Genomic DNA, 20,624 nt, shown 5'->3' on the forward strand with positions numbered 1-20,624 from the left:
CACAAAATGGAAAATAGGAAATGACAGTTTCAACAGCAGAATCTTTTCCCTCATGTCTTTCCTAGGCGTCCTTACGGTCATGAATAGGGTTGTTAATGCTGGTCTACAGAGACACATAACAGGAAATGGTGCTGGGTTGTGGCATCGTTAATGTACCCAGAGATGCACAGAAAGTGAGTGGCAGGCCTAGCCTGAACTCCTGTTTTGAATCTTAGAATTAGTTAGTATAAACATAAACATCATCTACAAGGAGTCCTGCTTTTATTACACTCCTGAGAGAATAAGAATGGTAAGAACTTTTTAAAAATGTGAACTTCTATGAAACACTTGACTGTGCACAAAAGTACAAAATTGAACTCCAGAAAGAAAACCATGACTTGGAATCTAATATGTGGGGCCTTTACACTTCTCACAGAAAACTAGAAGCAACATAGAAATTACTTAGCACGACCCATTCTCTTTTGTAAAGCTGAGGAAACTGAACCCATAGTGCAAACATGACTAACCAGAGGTCATCCAATTGCTCTGTGCAGAGGCAGGACTGGCGATCTGGCCTCTTGGAAAACCATGCCTACCAAAGGACAAGAAAGGTGTACACTCTGGAGCACAGATGTGCTGGAGCAGGTACTAAGAGTCTGTGATCAAAGGACCCAACGAAGGTTTTTTCTTGGCAAGCCATCCCTCTCTAGGGTAGGGCAGAAGGAAGCAGGATTCTTGCTGCCAGGAGATTTGCCTTGTGTCCTGCTGTTGTTCACTTATTTTTAGGTCTTGAGAGACAATCAAACACCATCTGCAGAGTTTAGATCCCACATTGCTTTCTGCCATTAACCCTTCAGAAGTCACCAGCCCTGGCTTCTAGCAAGTACCTCCATGTAGGAGGAGAAGAAAAAGTAGAACCAAATATGTTGCTGCCTGTCCAACCATGCACAAAACTGTTTGGACTCTTTGGCAAGCATTTAATCAAGTTGCATCTCATACTCTTAACTAATACATGGAGAGAGCTGGACCACAAACTTTCTCTATGTTCACTGGAATATCTCCCTTCCATTACACTGGGCTGTTGTGAAAAGTCAAGAAATGATACGTGTAAATTGTGTTATTTTTACCATCATTAATTGTGTGGTATTCCTTGGCATATATTGTGTGTGTGCATGTGTGTGTGTGCTTATCAGCATTATTGGCTATATTCTTTTAGCCAGAGAAGCAGAGAGATTAAAAAAAAAACTGAACCAGAGTTTCTTGAGAACACAGGAGGAACAACAGGCTGTTATCATTCTGTGCTGTGTACTGACTGTATCCCCTTGGCTTCCCACTGGAACATTTGACTCACGTTTCATTGGTACCAACTGGGGAAAATGAATCAGTGGTAGAGATAGGATAAAGAAGTGTAGCTTAGGGAAGTGTTTCTGCCAAAAAATCTTAGCATAACAAGAGATCTATCACTTTTTCCCAAAGAGAAGAGTGTTTACAAGTTCTGTTTTTGTATGTTTGTTTGTTGGCTTGCTTTGTTTTGTTTGGTATTAGCTTTGACTAAGTGCACTTTTGTTCATTGGAATTTGTTATTTTATAATTAATTTTATTGGTACACTTTTGGCATACAAAATGATCACATTCATTGTAGGGTATTTGAACCCATACATAATATATATTCAAGGCTTATTAAAGTTTGATGATTAGTAATTACTGGAAGAAATGTCAAAAAGTAATTGTTTTAAAGTATACATCCTGATTCTTAAATAACTTAAACCAGTATGGAGTTGGAAAGAAATGTATAAAACTTACCACAATGTTAGTATTCACAGATCAATAATTGAAATTTTTACTTTATTTATTTCTAGTCTTTGTGGTGTGTGTGTGTGTGTGTGTGTGTGTGTGTGTGTGTGTGTGTGTATTATTGGAAATTACATCTAGGAAGCACTCTGCAATCCATATTTTTTAATTTTGGGACAGTTTCATTAAATTGCTCAAATTGGTCTCAACTTTATGAATAGCTGGAATTAAAGATAGGATCCACCACCACACCTGAATTCTAGTCTTTTTATATAATTATAAATTTGAGATTACACTTGCAACAAATAAAACGAACAAGGTATTTTCTTAGCCTTTGTTAAATATTCAGGCCCTCAGAGAAGCATAGGCTATTTGTAAGAAATCATAGGGCAATACTGCCTGTGCCGTTTCAGCATGTGTCCATGCAGTGGATTAATAAAGTCCAAATATAGGGAGATGCATAAATAGCAGATGACACAGGAGTCGCTATCTTAAAATCACATGCTCTAGGGGAGTCACATAGCATGCAGCAGCAACTCTGCAGGAATAGTTTCTGGAGTCTTATGACGTGCATGCCAAGTTACCCAAGTCTCCACAATTGGAAATCATAGCATTGCACTCTCTCAGGTGATAATAAAAAAAGTTAAAGTAATAGCTCTGAGAAGAGATATAGTTCACCAATTGGAGGTCAATTTTGATTAGGGAATTAGTCAAAACATATCATCTTATTCCAGAGAAACAGAGGCAGATGGTCAGAATTTAAAAGATGGTTAGAATTTACTAAAGAAGAGGATTTTACCCACAATACTGTATACAACTTTTTGTTATAGGAAAAGATCTTCTAAACAGAACCCAAATTGCACAAGATTAGCAGCAAGAACCAACAAATCGTATATCAGACTAAAAAACTTCTGTACATCTAAAGAATCAATCAGTAGAATGAAGAGACAACATACAGAATGGGGAAAAAATTTGCTAACTACTTCTCAGAGAGAAGATTAATATGAATATACAAAGAACTCAAAAAAATTAAAATACCCAAAATTAAAGCTCCACTCAAGAAACAGGCAAGAGAAATGAACAAACACTTCACAAAGGATGAAATACAAATATCAGCAAGTATATGAAAAAATGTTCACCATCTCTGACTACTGGAGAAATGCAAATTAAACAATGCTAAGATTCCATCTTACTATGGAAAAATGGTAATGATTAAGAAATCAAGCAATAACAAGTGCTGTCATGGCTCTGGTGAAAAATGAATCCTCCTTCATTGTTGGTGAAAAATGAAAACCTCGATAGCTATTATGGAAATCAGTATGGAGGTTTCTCAAATAACTGGAATAAGGAATTCCATATGATCCAGCTATCCCTTTGCTATGAACCCTCCCCAGAGTTTAAGTCATCATACTATCATGATACATTCATACCAATGGCAATAACAGCACAATCTGTAATAGCTAAATCCTGGAAGCAGCTTGTATACCCATCAACAAATGACTGGCTAATGAAAATATTGTATCTATATCTATATAATGGAATCCAACTTGATTTTAAAGAATGACAAATTTGACATATGTGTAGGAAAATGTATGCACCTGGAAAATATAATGCTGAGTGAAAAAAACCAGACTCAAAAGCTTAGATACCATGGCATGACTAATTTGAGTGAGGCAAAGTACAAAGAAAGAAAATGATGAAGGATGGATAAAAAGAAATGAGATGATGGATCTCTTGCAATAAGGAAATGGCCCAAGGGTACAAGGGCAAGGGGTGAGGAAGGGAAGGAAAAATAAGAAGAATAAAGATATGCCATGCTCAGGAATCTAATAACCCCAATTCATGTAAACATTATAGGCTATAACACGAGCTAACATAAATAATGTCAACAGGAATGCAAAATGGAATCTGGTGGAGGGGGAGGGAAGGGGAAGGAAGAAAAAGAAAGAGAAGGAAATAGAAGAAAAGAAAGATAATATACTACTTCCCACCACTGGGAATCTCTGTGGTGAATTTCAACTTTTTTAGCATCACAACCTTCATATGCATCATGACAGATGGAGAAGGAAACCTGGGTTTGAGCCACCTCTGAAAATTACGAGAGCCAGGCAGGTAGCCAGCATGGTGGGGAGAAGCAGCCAGCCCAGTCCCTGCACACATGCTGCCATTGGGTCTCTCTTGGAGGTAGCCAATGTGGGCCAGGAGAACCAGCCAGCCACACCTATAAGAAGTCATGAGTGTCTGGAGAAGCCCACCTCACACCTTACCACCTCCTGGAGAACCTGCCTTAGCAGAAACCCAGGTGCCTGACCCATCCCCCTACACTGTGATGGGCAGCAAATGTGGGAAGTGTTGGGACCCCACCACTCCCTTTTCCAGAGGAACTTAGTAAAATGTCAAGGAGGTGAAAAAGGCATTTTCTGTCCTCCTACCCAAACAGAATGAGTTCAGAAGACATGGACATGAAAGAAAGTGGAACTCACACACCTGAAATTTCTGGGATGATGTCAACTGAAGCAAAGAGACTACTTCAAGGCTATAAAAGAAATCAGATCAGAAATAATGTCTCAGGTAAAAAAAGAATGACAAACATGGTAAAAAGTTGCTGAGTATATCTAAGGAAGACAGATTTTAAAAAGAGGAGTATAGGAAAATGAGGGAACTTGTGAATGAAAAATACAGAGAAGAACTGGAATGCAGGAAACAGACTCAAAGAGATAGCTAAGAGATCAAAATCTCCATTGAAAGCTGGAAAAATGACTTGAAAGAAATTGAAGATAGACTTTCAGACCTTGAAGACAGGATGGCAGCTAGCAATAGTGGAAGGAAAAAAAAATCTCAAAAATAATTTAATAAAACAGGAAATAAATCAACAGCTATAAGACAATACAAAGAAAAATAATTTAAGAATTATAGGTGGCAGTGAAAAGTAGGAGTCAACACAAATGACATAAAGACTATTTACAGAAGTAATAGCAGTTAACTTCCCAAGTATGGGAAAAGGACTTGACATGCAGATAAGTGAGGCATATAGAACTCCAACTAACCATTACCAAAATAAATCTACACACAGACATATAGTAATATAGATCCCAGAAATTCAGTACAAGAACAGAATATTAAAGGCTGTTAGAGAAAAGAAACAGATCACCTATAAAGGAAAACCCATCAGAATCACAACAGACTTATCAACACAATCAAGTCAAGAACACCTTGGAGTAAAGTGCTTCAAATCCTGAAAGAAAACAACTTCCAACCCAGATTAATGTGGCCTGAAAAACTGTCACACAAAATTAATGGAGAAATAAGATACTTCCATGACAAAGAACAACTGAAAGAATTCATGACCACCAAACAAACCCTACAGAGTACTGAAGGACATTCTAGAGAGAGATGAAAATGACCACAGTCTCAGGAGTGGCAGTAAAGTGGGATCACTGAGTGGGGCAGACTATTGAATGGAGGGGAAAAGCAAAGAGCCAACGGCAGGAAAAAACCATGACAGAGACAAACCAGTGCATGTTGCCCATAACCACTAATGTAGATGGCTTCAATTTCCCAAAAAAAGGAAACACAGGCAGAATGGATCAAGGAACAAGGTCCATCAATATGCAGTATACAAGAAACACATTAACTCAAAAGGAAATTCATAGATTGGAAATCAAAGGAGAGAAAACAATGTTCTGCGTGATAGGGAACCAGAAAAAAACAGGTAGCTTGCCTATCAAGCACAGAATGGAAAAGAAATTTACAGTATTTTTATACAGTGGAAAGTTACTCAGCTATAAAGAAGCATAATCATAAGGCTCTTATAGGCAAATGGATACAGCTAGTAATCGTGCTCTTGGGTAAAATGGCTCATACTTACATAAGTGAGCATCATGCTATCTCCCCCGTGTAAAAAACTGAAGGAGTTAGTGGGATCCAAAAGGTACAATAGATACTGGAGAGTGAAAAGGGAGGAAATGTCTAAAAAGGGAAGGTGATAGCCATTGTTAATTCTCTATTATTTTGTTTTAAAATCCTGTAATGTTTTCATTGTTTTGTTTTGATTGGTTTTATTCTGTTTTGCTTGGTTTCATTTTATTATATATGATGGCTCTTTTGGAGATAATAAGACATATTACAGTAGCTATTGTGTTGATTTTTCTATTATTTTTTTGAAGTCCTGTATCACTTTCACTGTTTTATTTTGATTGGTTTTATTCTGTTTTATTTGATTTGATTTTAATATGTCTGATAGTGTGGACAACTATTTTGACGATAACAGACATTACAGGAGCCATTGTTGATTTCTTATTATCTTGTTTTGAAGTCCTCTATTGCTTTCACTGTTTTGTTTTATTCTTTTAAAATAAAAGGTTAAAAAAAGACACTATACCATGCACATGTAACCATTCCCTAAGAGGACTGTAAGCAAATGAACGGCAAAAATATATAAATAAAATAAAAAGTTGAAACAAAAATGTATACATCAAATCATGAGTAGTTTCCACCACTATTTAAAGTGTTTAAAAAAACATGACTATCCACAATGTACTTAACCAATCCTGTAGCATGATAAACCTAAAGTTTTTCACTTTTAAAATTATTTACATAAACATTCCCTAAAGACAAATCTTGTTTAAAAGCTTGGATTATTTCCTTAATATAAATCCAGGACATGGAATTAATGATTGTCTGAAGTTTACAAAGCTTTTAATACAATTTTGATAAGTTGTTCTTCAGAAAAAATAGTTTACACTTTGTTTAGCATTATATGAAAGTATCCATATCTGCAACAAAATGTACTATGCTCCTTCAAAACATTTGCTAATTTCATACTGGGAAAGTGCTGTATGCTTAAAAATTGCTTTTCTTTGATTACTAGTAAGTTTATAAGTTCTTATGTTCTAGTCCATTTCTGGTTTTGCTGCCTGTGTGTTTCTTGCTTTTACTTTGGGAAGCTCATCTTTTTAAGTATTAAGCATATTTGCATTTTAATCTTGTTCCCTGCAAACTTTTTTGTAGTCTTTGTCTACCTTCATTTTGAAAGAAGTTTTTATCTTTAGATAGATAAAATTTACCAGTCCTTTTTGGTATGTTTGTATTGACACTCTTAAGAGATACAGTTGCTATTATTGGGGGTGCTTTTGTTAGCATTTCTGTGTATTTTCTAAGTGCTGGAGAGCCATGTTTCTGTTTGTACTAAGCAATGAGAAGCTTTCCATTTAGTTTCAGAATCTGTAAAATATTACATAATCTGAGATTTCTTATTCCCCCCTATGTCAGGAAATTATTCAACAACTACATGTCCTGGCATTATTTTTTAAAACAGAATTGACATGTTTAGAATATTATTCTATTGTTATTCATCTGTTGATCTTTGCTAATTTTTTTTTATTTAAAAAAAGAGTAAGATAAAAGAGGACATAACACAGGTCAGAACAGAACAATTTAAGCAACATAGTGTTTCACTACAAGACAATCTGACATAACAGTAGCTACCATAGTGTCTCTTTCCTTGAAATATTTGAGCATACCCTCATAATACTATAGTATCAAACATAAAAAGACAGTGTAAAACCATTCAAGAGAATGAAAGTATTACAGGGTATTCAGAATCAACTAACAGAAAATGAACATCAGTTTCTATAGTATCTCCTTGTCTATAAAACTTTGTTTATACTATCACATATAATAAAATCCAATAAGATACAACATGATAAAAGCAATGGAGACAGAAGAACAAAAGCTTGGTGGGATTTCAAAACAAGATGATATTAAATCATCACTAGCTTTTATAGTGTCTTGTTTTCTTCAAAATAAGCTTTGCTACATATTTTTAAGGAAGTAAATTATCTCTTATATGATACCAATTTTATTGAGATGTAAACTTTTATTGACATAGAATTACATACGCAATTTACACTGAAATACAATGTAGACTTTTAAGAATTATGGTGTGTTTTCCTTATTTATTCTTCTCTTTTTTAAGCTATTTTCGCTCCTGTCTGTCTTAGATTAAACTAGCAGGATGATGTACATTTCATTTACCAAAGAATTAACTTGTTTTTTTGTTCATTTGTTTGTTTTGATACCAGGTATCACACTGATGACCTTGCACTTGTCAAGTAGGTGCTGGGCCACTGAGCTAAATCCCCAACCCTAGCCTGGTCTTCTTTATTAATTTTATTGGCTTTTTATTCAAATATTCTGCTTATAATTTGGGTTTTTTTTCCATTTATATATCAGGGTTTTCTATATGGCCTTGAACATACTAATCCTCCTGTTCCAGCCCTGAGTTCTAGTATTAAAGGCATTTGCTTTCACACTTGACTTTTGTCCATATTTTTATTAATCAATTTTCCTTTCCTTAGTTGTTTTAATAGCTAATAGTAATTATAGGAGAATCTAGGAAATGCAGAGATGATATTTCCTGTAATTACACAGAAGAGAGAAAAACATGTAAGTCAATAAATCACTCAGAGATGCAAGTCCAAAAACCCAGGAAAATGATATGCTTATGAGACAGGAATAAAGAGAATCTGATTCCATACTCAGTGGCTCCAAGTACAGCAAGCATTAAACCATTGTGGACAGAATGGGGCAGGAAGGATATGGCATATGTTAGCTTGTGAGGTATATAAGTGGGTGTCTTCTATACTTTCTCTTATTCTTCAGGCCAGTATGGATAAGGTAAGAGGAATACAGTTAGCTTCCTTCTGGGAAGAGTCCACCTACCTTCCTCTAGAACGTGGCAGAAGAATTTGTGAGAGATTTTCAGTGGAATCTCATTCTCTTCAGATGAAAGTTGACAGATGGTTTCCAACAAGGGCTCTTTGTTCCACATTTCTGCCCACTTAGCAAGCCAGGCTCTGCTAAGCCTCATGAACACTCACAAACTGGCAGCCAATTTTCTGCATTTTGTGAGAGAGGAATCACTGAGGTGACTCACCCAAAGTCACACAACCAGTGTGTATGGCTACATATGGCGCTATAATGCTTGTGTTTTTAGCCATCCTGATCCATTATATTGTACTTTATCAGAGCTCCCCCCATCAATGACCTTTCAAACCCCCAAAGCACTGTATCAGTCTTTAAAAGCTACCTTTGTTGAATAGGGGATCAATGATCCAAAGAAACTTAAAATATTGACCCATTATGTACACATCATTATAGCTCTTTTTAAACAAAATCATTGCTACTGAAAATGAAATTTTCACTGAAAGCGTAACTAATCAGTACATACTTCAGCATGCAGCTCAGTATTTTTATATTACTATCCCCAAAAGAGAATACAGAATATGTGGATGGGGAGGTAGGTCAGTCGAGAAAACAGCTATTACAGTAGAAGAATGATATTACATCCCTAGCAATGTCACATTGCAGCATGCTTAGATACAGAAGTCTTTACTCTGAAGCCCCTTCAAAATGTCATTTTTAAAATAAAAGCTGAAACACTTAAGTGTTAAATCATTTGACTAGATAACACAAATCTGCAAGCTTTATACTTTGAAGCAGTCTCCTCAGAGAATTGTCTGGCCAATATTTTTTCTTTGCCTCTAAGAGAGAAAATAAAGCCGGCAGAAAGTTCCAACTGGATTGAAAGTGATAAAATGTGAATGGGGTCAGAAGCATCAAGGATGTATCACAGCAAACTTTGGGTCAAGCAATTGCTCTCATCTCTGGCTTCCCCCAAGGTTCAATCAGAACAGCAGGAGACGCTAGTCGGGAGACTTCTGTTCCATTCTAATCTGAGTCTTTATATCAATGTTAGCTCTTACAATCAAGATCGCTTCTGAACACACATAATCCGTAGCATATTTTTTAAAAAGCACAGTAGCTATTCTTAACAAGATAGCTAATTGTGCTTGTTGATTTGAAACACGCTTTTTAAAAATTTACGTTTTTCAAAATTCAGATACGAAAAATCAATAGCCACCTATCAAGACAAGATGTATTTTAACGATTTTTTTTTAATACAGAACTCCATTCACTCTCGGCTGAAATAGGACACCACTGATAAATCTGCTAGTAAATGCCCAAGGTGAGAAGAAAAGGGAGAGAAAGCAAACAGGAAATACCCTTTATACCTGACAATAAGGATCCAAGTCTATTTCTGTACTTACAATAGCTGTTGGAGTGGCAGCCAGCACGCAGTAGAGCACCAGAGGGGTGATGAAGCTCTCTTCCTCTGACCCCGGGTATGGCTTCATCAAATCTCCATCCTGACAGAAGAATCCTTGGATATGCACCTGAAAAGTGTCAGTGCACTCGAAGTAGTAGGCAAGCAGCACTGTCCCAGCCATGATGACAAGCTGAAAATACAGCATGGCCACAAAGAGTCATTAGCAGGGCTTTGGAGCAGTGCTGGCCCCTCTGAGCACACTCCATCCATCACCCAGCAATTCTCCTGGCATTGGTATTGGTATTGGTATTGGTATTGGTATTGGTGTTAGCAAGTGTGTGCATGCCTGGTTCAGTATGCTCTCTGCTCTGCAGATGTGTGTTTGCTTATCTTCCTGGTAACATCTGTTATACAACTTTTCCAGCAAATAATACACAGCTTCCATCTGAAAGAGAGAGCATAACCAGGCTTGTAGAGAGAACTAGTTTCTGCTGCTGTGCTCTCAGTGTATGCATGAAAATGAAGGCACTGTTCCCCCTATGACAAAGGTGAAAAGTCACAGGGCAGAGACAGGACAAGGTGTCTACATGTGGATATAAGATGTATTCTAAACAAATTCCATAGCAGGCAGTAAGTCTACCTGATAAAATGTTAGAAGTAGAGAGTCAGGAACAAATGACTGAATAAGTGACTCAAGAATGACCAAACAGTAAAGCTAAAACCTAAAAGGATTAAGAAAAAAATTGCAGAATCACACCCTAAATTACTGGCAGGTGTTTGACATTAATCATGACATTTAACATTTTCCAAAATGGTTTTGCTTTATTCCAAAATGCTTTCCACCAGTAAAAAAGATACTTTACTGATGAACACGGCTTACTATCCTTCATAAGATTTAGACATTTAAAAAAATAAAAACCAATGTGACAAAGCAAAACAGAGTCAGTTAGAACAGGAGGATGGACATAGTATATAATGTAAAAAGAGATTATTAGGTGATCAACAATGGTTACCATTATGCCTCTTGTTATCCTAAAAAGAGTTGCCTATATCAGCTGGTATAAAATAATTGAAGAAAACAGTACAGAACAAGACCAATAAAACCCACATTGGAGATCTTACAGGACTTCCAAAGAAGATAATAGTCAAACCATAATGGGCATCATAGAATATCTGGTTGCCTTTAAAGTGGTTGCCTATACCCTCAAATTTGATACTATTAAACAAAACAGAATATAATAAAATCAGAACAAGATGTGGAGAACAATACAGGGGTTCGAATCAGGTTAATAGGAAAACAAAAAAGTTACTATAATATATCCCGCTATTTTTAATATAGTTTTGCCTTAATTAAAAGACACTAAGAAATAAATTAATTTTTAAAACAAGAAAAAAAAGGAGGGGAGATTGAGATAAAAAAGAACACATCAATAGAACAACACAGGTCAGAACCGAACAACTTAAGCATCATTGTGTTTCACCACCAGATAGCCTGACATTAATAGTAGTTATCCTAGTGTCTCTTTCCTTGAAATATTTGAGTCTAACTTCGTGTATTATAGCGTCAAACTTATCAAGACAGTGTGAAACCATTCAAGAGAATGAAAGTATTGCAGGATATCTAGAACCAGCTAACAGAAACCGAACATCGGTTTCTATACTATCTCTTTGCCTATAAAAATTTTTTCTTATACTATTGCATACATTAAAACATAATAAGATACAACATGTTAAAACCAATGGAAACAGATGGGATCATTGAACAGAACTGTCTGCAATCTCACCGTATTAATGTCCACTTTGTATGCTTTAATTCTGTATTAATGTCCACTTTGTATGCTTTAATTTTGTAATGGGACAACTGTTTCAGAGATGACAATATATGATCTATTAACTAGTGAATTCTTACTGTATATTTTTTCTCTTGAAATTCTGTATTACTTGTAGCCTTTCACTGTTTTGTTTTTCTCTATAAATAAAAAAAGATTTAGACATAAAAAGACACACTTTTATCCTTTTATTTGCATTGGGAATTGTCTAGATATCCACTGAAGTTTAAAATACCATTTTTACAGTCGTGTGGAATGAGTGAGTATAGAAATATAATATTGTTCTTCTTATTTCTATTTGGAAACACCAAGATGTCATCATAGGACATTGATAAAGGTGGACAGAAAATAGACTTTTGAGGCTGTAAAATTATAGAAAGTTAAGACAGTTTCTAGAATTCTGGTCATAGATAAGAAAATTCTTTACTTCACAGAGAAGGAAACTGAGGTTCAATAAGGGAAATCTGCCACAGCTGGACAATCTAACAAGAAATGAAACATGTGCGTAGGCAACACTGGTAAGGTGGGGAGATTAAAATGGAGAAAAATGTTTTTAAATATTGATTTGTTTAAGGATATCAAAGTAATCAGTGTTGGAAATAGTCATTACTTGGAAGAATGTGTTACATTCCTGTGGTTTGACACTGTTTCTGTTTGGCAGTATGTATAAGGCAGTGAGGGGAAACTGTAATCTCCTGGAGGTTTAGGAAGTCAACGTTTTATACCAGGCCTGAAATTACTAACCCAAAGTGACAAGGCTGATTAATGTCAAACCCAGAACTAGAAACTCATTTCTTAATTTCCAGGATAAAACCCTCCTAAAACAACAACAACAAAAAATCTCCTGAAACAGTATTAAAATTGCACCCAATACCCAAGGGTGGAAAGATGTTGGGGGGCGAAGCAGGTCTGCTGCCTAGCAGAAAAGCACTGTTTAACATTCATATCCACTTCCTATACTCCAGCCACTTCACTGGTGCATGGTCTTACACCACTGCCTCTGCTTCTTGAGACAGTACTTTTGCAATTATACCTCACCATAACAGAAAGTATCATTTTCAATAGGGGCTATTTGTATTTATCATGCTCCTCATCATTCCAATTTTTTCCATGCCTTTCATGTTCAGCTCAGCAGCATTTTGTATCTTTCAACTGTAATGCAAACTCCCAGCCATCTGACACAAAGGTCTTTATTTTGTCCGTCTCTATTACCACCTCTCCTTTCAGGCCGTACATCATGCTCCCCATTCACCATTTGTTGTATGTCACTGTTTCTTGCTATGCAAGGGCGATATTCTTCTAGTGTCTGAAAGTTTTGACTCAGGGATTGTGGGGGTTTTTCCATCACAGTGTTAAGAGTGTGCAATCATCTATGGACACTCCAGTGGTGTTTCTCCACGCCTGAGGTAGCTTGCTATCTCAATCATTCAGTTTTGTTTTGCTCATAGCAACAAGGAAGAGACTTGAATTCATATGTTTTCTATAAGATTATGACATAGGTGTGCCATTGTTGCCATTGTTAATAGTACTTTTGCCTATACGTAGCTTCTAAAACCATAGGTACTGTCTTAGTTACTTTTTACTCATTGCTGAGACAAAATACCTCAAGCCCAAGTTGGGAAAGGAAAGGTTTATTTCTTACAGTTTTTGGAGGTTTCAGTCCACACTCAGTTGGCTCCAAGGCAGGCGGGCATGGCTGGGCCACCTTTCATGGTGGCTGCAAACAGCAAGCAGGAACCAGCAAAAATCAAGACACACCTTCTTCCTGCCATTACATCACATCCTGGCTCCACCCCAATGTGGGTGGAGCACTGATACCATCAATCCAAGCACTAGACAATGAACCCCATTCACAAATGCACATTGCAAACTCATGAGGCCTGGGGGACACAGACATAAACCATGACAGGTACAATGTCCCTGTTTCTTTTGTGCATGGTTTGTTAACGGAGTTGGCATTGTGGGAAGGAATCTGATTACTTGACTTGAATGTTTTGGAGAGGAAGCACTGAGATTTCAACAGTTTTGAGTTACTGCTTCTGAAATTGTCTCTGTCCTCCAACAGAACTGAACTGGGAATTTTGTGTATTTTACTCATATCATTGGATTTAATATCACTTAGGAGATATCTGCTTAGAGACACAAAGGATCTATGGGAAATTTTGTATGAAAATAAATCCAAACCAAAAATAGTATATAGTTTCCTCTCTTGAGGAAAAGTATTCTATTTTATTGGGTGCCTTTCTTAAAAAAAGAAAAGAGTGTAAAAATGGACCAAAATAAATGTGCATAGAGAGAAAGGAATACAAAAGTAGTGAATAGAAACTTAGAGCACACTTACAGCATTAAATACATCAAAATCACTAATAAAAACATTAGCAAAAATCACAATAAAAGGCAATATCATTTGCCTAAATTAGAAATCTGTAGAACAAATTTTAATAGCTATCTGATTTAATTCCGGAAGGAGCATTTAGAGAACAATGATGAACTAATGAGTTCACTGCAGCACCTAAGAACACAGAACCCCAGAGACTCAAAGAGCATACAGGTTGTTGGAAAATTATGAAACAGTACTCAGTCACTAGCACAAGTCAACTTGCCTTGATTTTTCCCCTGAGCAGTCAGAATGTATGAAATTTTCAAACAATTCTTAAAACTCCTGGGAGCATCCACATTAATGCCATTTAGAGATCCAAAAGAAGTGAGAATCGAATAATTCAGATGTTGATTTCATCTTATTTCCTACTAAACATTCTTTTGTGACCATATGTTTAAAAGAAGCTCATGCAGTTGCTCCAGGAGCAGATTCAATGCACACTGATTCTGCTTCTAGGAGCAGAGAGGTCCACTCCCCCGCACTGATGGCGCCAACAGCCTTTTGTGTCTCCATTTCTCCTCCCTGTACTAGGGCATGATTTGTCACTGTCTAGATTTGTGACTGGTGCCAGCTGGCACACTTGCCATATCTGCTTCCTCCCCGGCCCCATGCAGGAATGCATGGAGGGAGGCCATCATGTCACTGTCACATTAGCAGATGGTGAGGCAGTGTCAGGTTGAGTACTGGTTAAAGGGTTGAAGACGTCAGTGTGACAGAAGCAGTTATGACCATAGGAGGATACACACCAGGGCCTTTCTTCAGCTGTCACTTCCCCAAAATGATAATCTAATCTAAGAAAATGTGTTAAGTGCTGATCGCTCCACAAGGATTTAGAAGGAAGATGCCAGCGATTTCTGAGACATAGCCTGTCTTGAAGATGAGACCTCAGGCCCCTTAGGCACTCTGCAGATCAGAAAAATAGAAACACCACAAAGAGCAATATTTGTTAAGGTCATAAAGCTCAGCAAAAAAATCTAAAGTTTGGAGCAATTGTGGACCACTAACATATAGACTTGATACAAACTGGGGGAACAGGGTACCAGGTGATGGTGACATGACTCATGGGAGTGTGTGTGGTGGGGTGCAGCACAGATCTTGAGGTTGGAATGAGAGGGGTTGTATGTGATCTGGAGTGTAGGGGTATTTGTCGTACTGGGAAATCCTATTTCTCTCTAGGAAGGAAATGTTCTAATGGGAAGGGGAAGGGGAAAGGGAAGGGAAGGACTAGAGATACAAAAGTAAAAAAAGAATGGGAGAAAAACAATAGAAACTAAATTTTGTAAAGAGGTGGGAAGAAGAATTAAAGGAAAAGGAAGGGAATGGGAAGAAAAACAATTAGGATATATTATGTAGGGTTATCAACTTTCTATGATGAATGTAATAAATATGTATGCCAAAAGTATACTAATACAATTAATTAAAAAAGAAAAAATACTGGACAATCCTCTTGGTTTGCCTGGGACTGAGGGGTTTTCTGTGTGGGACTTGCTGCGATAAAATCAGAATGGCTCTGAACTACTCGAGTGCTTGATTATTCTACCTGATACAATGAATGTTTCCATCCCCAATAGGGTTTCTCATTCTCGCTTGACCATGAGTTACTAATGCCAAACCATCAGTCAACAGCTCTTCTAGGGAATTCCCTCTGAGATCAGTCTCAAACTGAGTGCAGTGAAGGTAAGGAATTCTCAGACATGCACCCCACCCCAATAACTTACCACCAAATTGGGGAGTGCTCACAACACAGTGTGATCTGTCAGAGGGTTGACAGCTGATCCCAAGTGCAATTCCTTCAGGGAAACACGTGGCTAGTGATTGAATGGGGAGGAGTGGACAGAAAAAGAACAAAAGAGGGGCCTGTTGCTGTAGCAGATGGGGTTCAAAAAGATGGAGAACAACATGGCGCCTGTTCAGAACACTGTTCATGGCTCAACCTTATGGACGTGTTTCCTGCCGTAGAATGACTTGGTGAAGGAAATCTAGGACAGAAGGAGTCCTGCATGGAGCTCAGATGGCAAGAACTCTCATGGTTATAATGCAAAAGCATGTCTTAGTGAGAACTCTGAGGAAAAGCACAGTTTAAAAGTCTGCATGCTCTTCAGTGTTAAGAAAGAGCATCCTCGCCAGTGGCTGCCTGTGTCTCTGGGGTTGGTGTGGGGCTCTCGAGTGGCACTGATGAAAGTGGAAGCAACGTAGAGATGGCAGGGAGAACACACATGAAAGCTGACAGTGAGCCCCTAGGAGATCTTGCCAGGGGCCCGGTCAGAGGGGCTGGAGAATCCAAACAACCAGATCAAAAGCTAAGAAGGAAGAGCTGGGGGTAGGAGCTTAACTCAGTGGCACAGCGCCTGTCTGGCAAGCGTGGGGTCCTGAGATCAATTCCCGGTAACCCAACTCAAGAAAAGGAAGAACGCAGGAAGGAGAGGAGAAGGAGGAGGAAATGATAAGTGGCATATTATGTTTATGTCCCAAAAGCTGTTCTAAGAACTTCACATAAATTAACTTAATCTCCCCATCTGTGCTGTGTGAAAGGATATATTGTTTCCACTTTACATATAAAAAAAAACACGTACTGAGAAATTACATGAATTGCATGAAGCCACACAGCTCATGAGAATGACTGAGGTAATTACTCTAAATATAATGTATCCCTTCACACGCATTTAGATGGCCTGGAGAAAATCAGATTATAAATGAAAGTCAGTATGGTAAGTGCTAAACTATGTGAAACATTCTTGGGTATTTTATTGAAATGCCTTGGAGGGTCAGTTTCTTTATCAGTATGAAGGTTAATAATAACTATCTCATAAAGATGCAATGGGACTGTTTACACACTCTCATTCTGATCCAAAAGTAATTATATCAGTTATCACCAATTAAGCAAACCACCACAAGTAAGAAGCTGGAATAGAAGAGGAAAGGAAAGAAAATGAATAACAGTAAACAGGGACAGGAATTGCATCCTTAAGCATAAACTGTCCAGCAATGCAATGATGAAACATGGATCAATCATGCACTTCATGGTCTCTGTAAGATAAAAAGCAAACCAACAGTCAAGCATAAGTAGACTAGTTCTAAAACAGTCACCAGACATGGTTCTTTCTTTGGGTTTTACAGAGTGTGACATGATAAATCATTAGTGACTTGGTGGTGAATAAGACTATTTTTTTAATGCAAAACCTCATATCAACTCAATTAAGGCTTAACATAAGATGGGAATCTCGTTCACAGTGCTTGCCTAGCACCCCCAAGGCCCTGTGTTTGATTTCCAGTACTGCTTAATGTATACAAAATTCATTTAAAAAATTAATGCCGAGAAATAGAATGGGGACATGGACATTCTGATTCAGTCTGAGTTGAGCTTGAGAGAGACAGTGCAATGAAAGGTTCAGAGAAAAGGCTGGAAATCGGCTCTCTTGCTTATTAAATCTTTTGCCTCAGTTTCTTTACTTATAACAAGTAGTCAGTAATACCGTAGTTCCCACCTCTTTAGTTTACTGGGAGACTTGAATGAGGACTGAGCACCAAGGACTTTGAGTGACATCTGATTCATGACACCAAGCATTTTATGGAAGCCTAGATGAACTAGGTGTTCTTCTTACCAATGTTTTCTTTTAGTTCAGATTTTCAAAGCTATTGGGCAGCAGTGAATGAGAGACTGTCTTTTAGGAAACTGCCAGCTAAATGCAGACTTACATCATTGAATTATCAGATAATTAAGCTGAGGCTAAGAAGAACAACCTCTTGTGAAGGCTGAGAAAGCTGAAGTGGATCAGTATTTATGCTAGAATTCACCACCTCTTCTTTAAAGAAGACCAGAGGGGTTCTCACAGGCAAGGATGTGTGGATGGAATGAACTCATGAAGTCATTAAAGTAATACTGATTAAGTGCCTATGACACACGATGTTGAAAGTAGTGAGCTGTTATCAAAACTGTTAAGACAGGCGTGGTCTTCAGACTTATGCAACTTTCCATGCGAGGACAGATGTCATAAAATAAACCCAAAGAAATGCTAATGACTCATGCATTGACCATACACTGTAACTGGCTATGTGACTTTAAACATGTTTTCACACACGATACTCATACTATGTTGTGAGCTGTAACCAGTTACCCTTGTCCAAAATGCGCAAGCTTGTCTAAGCTCACAGAATCAGTAAATGGTAGGGCCGGAATTTAAACCTGTGGTGCTTTATAACTACTCCTTTATACTTGCAATCTGCTATTAGTCAAAGGAGCTGATGCATGTAAAACACCCTGCATTGGTAAATGCTCGGTTCTCTCTCTCTCTCTCTCTCTCTCTCTCTCTCTCTCTCTCTCTCTCTCTCTAACAACCTACCTGATCTTTTCATTCTTTACATGACTTTGGGATGAGAGCAGAAGTTGACTGAGGTCCTCCTATTCTCTTTTCTTCACTCTTTAGAAATATTACATTAACTTGTTTAGTATGATCCTTCTCCAACTGCTTTAATTTTTTTCTTTTCCTCAGAGAAATCTAAAATTGTGGTATCCTGCGCTGGTCTACCCTTAACCGCTATCTCATTTTGTCTGCTCTTTTTTTTAAGAAGTCTTCGTTCTCTCTGTGGCTTCCACTTTTCTGTCGCTCTTTGCATCCTCATTGCCATTCTTCTGACCACTAACACTGTGTTCTCCAGACACTCTAAATAACACAAATCTGAACTGGGAGTGAAACTTCAGCATCTGTCCTTCCTCAAAGATCCTATTTCTCTTCTAGTCCCTATCCTGATCCAAGTAGCACCCCTTCACTTAAGTTGGGAATGTCAACATCATCTTAGATTATTTCCTCTTCTGTGCCACACCTGACCAGTTGCAAAGCTTTACTCACTGCGGTGCCTCCTTGTATGTATCCTATTTTTCTTACACCTGTTGCCACTGTCTTAGGCAAGCCTCCACATAGTCTCACTTACCTTATTGAAATCCTGTCCTTCTGGTTTTCCTGCCTTTGGTATTTCAGACTCTCTATGCTATCACTTACCCTGCTGTAAACAGTTGCCATCCTGAAGAATAACTATAATTAAACATCATCATACTCTCCCAAAATCTTCACTGATTGCTTTCTATAGACTGGTTTTAAAGCTAAGACCTTTAGAAAAGAATTGTTTCATGAGGGTGGAAACCCTTTTAAATGAAATTAGCATCTCTATAAGAAGAGACTCGCCTGGTTGTGGTAGTGTACACCTGTTATACCAGCACTCCAGAGGCTTGGGCAGGAGAACTGCTTTGAGTTCAAGGCCTGCCTGGGCTACAAAAGGCTAGCTTGAACTGTATGGTGAAATCCTGTTTCAAAAATAAAGAAGAAGAGACTTGACACAGTATCTCTCTCTTTCTACAATAAAGCAGCTTGGGGTTGGGAGTTTAGCTCAGCAGCACAAGCACCTGCCTGGTAAGCGCGAGGTCATACGTTCGATCTCCAGCACCAAAAATGAATAAGTAATCAAAAATAAATAAAATCAAATAAAATAAAGCAGCTGTTTATAAGTAAGTCATCAATAGGGCCCTAAGTAGACAGTTAATATACTGGCATCTTTTATTAAATTTTATTTTAAAAAGCAAAACAGAAAAAAAGGCTAGAAATGATACAGAATTTCAAAAAAGAAAGAGAAACTAGGGCATTAGCACTAGTTAATATATTATTGCATATTGTTAACTTAGACCTAGTCAGGTTACAAAATTTAGACACAAAAGTGATCCATCAAACAATGAGAGATTGGCATCTTGATCTTGGATTTTCTAGCCTTCAATACTGTGTTGTTTACACTACTCAGTTTATGATAATTTGTTAAAGCAACTCAAGGCATGACATAGGTATTTTGGGTAAAGTAAGGAATTTTCTCTGCATAGAACACACTGGACTTTATCTTGCTCATATTTTTGGTAAAAGAGACAAGGCTGCCATCTGAATAGGGTCTCAACTACAAAATGACATTGTGTTGACCCTTAGTGGGAAATACATAACATAACCCGGGACGCAGACCCCTTCCTCAACGGCCACTCCTTGAAGAATAAAGGTAAATACCACACCCCTGTCTTTAGCCATTTCCTTCACCCTGTGTATTGGTGGCTGTTTATTAGATTATCTGGAGAAAGGTAAAGTATAGGATAATTTTATGTAGATTTGCAGTGGCAGCAAGGAAGAGATAAATATTGAGTGTAAGTTAAACTAAATTGTGTGAGAAATTTTCTGTTTGATCTTTCGCTAGTAGCGATGTTTTCAAATTCAAATGCGTGGGTGAATATATAGCAGAGATGTTATGTGGACAGAGGCACAAAAGCAGAAGGCATAGCTAATAGTAACTACAGCCAAACTGTGGTATGCACAACGCAGGGGTGAGGAAAGTGAAAGGCATTGGATTCTGGCTTGAGATGCTCGTGGGCCCCACCTATCTCTAGGACTGTCTCAGGCCTTGGAGCTGGGAAATGGTAAAGCTCAATATGCATTACATGCATAGAAAAGTGGGAATGATGGGAGACTGGATAGAGAAGAAGAAGGCCATGGATGGTTTGGTGTACATT

At 37.7% G+C, this 20,624-nt stretch overlaps 1 protein-coding gene across 2 annotated transcripts in view; it reads right to left on the reverse strand.

Annotated features, from left to right (window-relative positions):
* The window catches only part of Plppr1 (phospholipid phosphatase related 1), a 282,868-nt gene that overhangs the window by 40,281 nt on the left and 221,963 nt on the right, over positions 1 to 20,624 (reverse strand). Inside the window, exon 3 of one of the 2 annotated variants that reach the window (XM_023565531.2) lies at positions 9,882 to 10,070. The exons of the other annotated variant lie outside the window; for it this stretch is intronic. Coding sequence (XP_023421299.1) covers positions 9,882 to 10,070 — 189 coding nt within the window. The remainder of the gene's footprint in view (positions 1 to 9,881; positions 10,071 to 20,624) is intronic. 2 annotated transcript variants of the gene reach the window in all.

The sequence above is a fragment of the Cavia porcellus genome, unplaced genomic scaffold (genome assembly GCF_034190915.1).
Source record: "Cavia porcellus strain 051 isolate PalLab524CR breed Dunkin Hartley unplaced genomic scaffold, mCavPor4.1 scaffold_1, whole genome shotgun sequence".
Classification (NCBI taxonomy): Eukaryota; Metazoa; Chordata; class Mammalia; order Rodentia; family Caviidae; genus Cavia; species Cavia porcellus.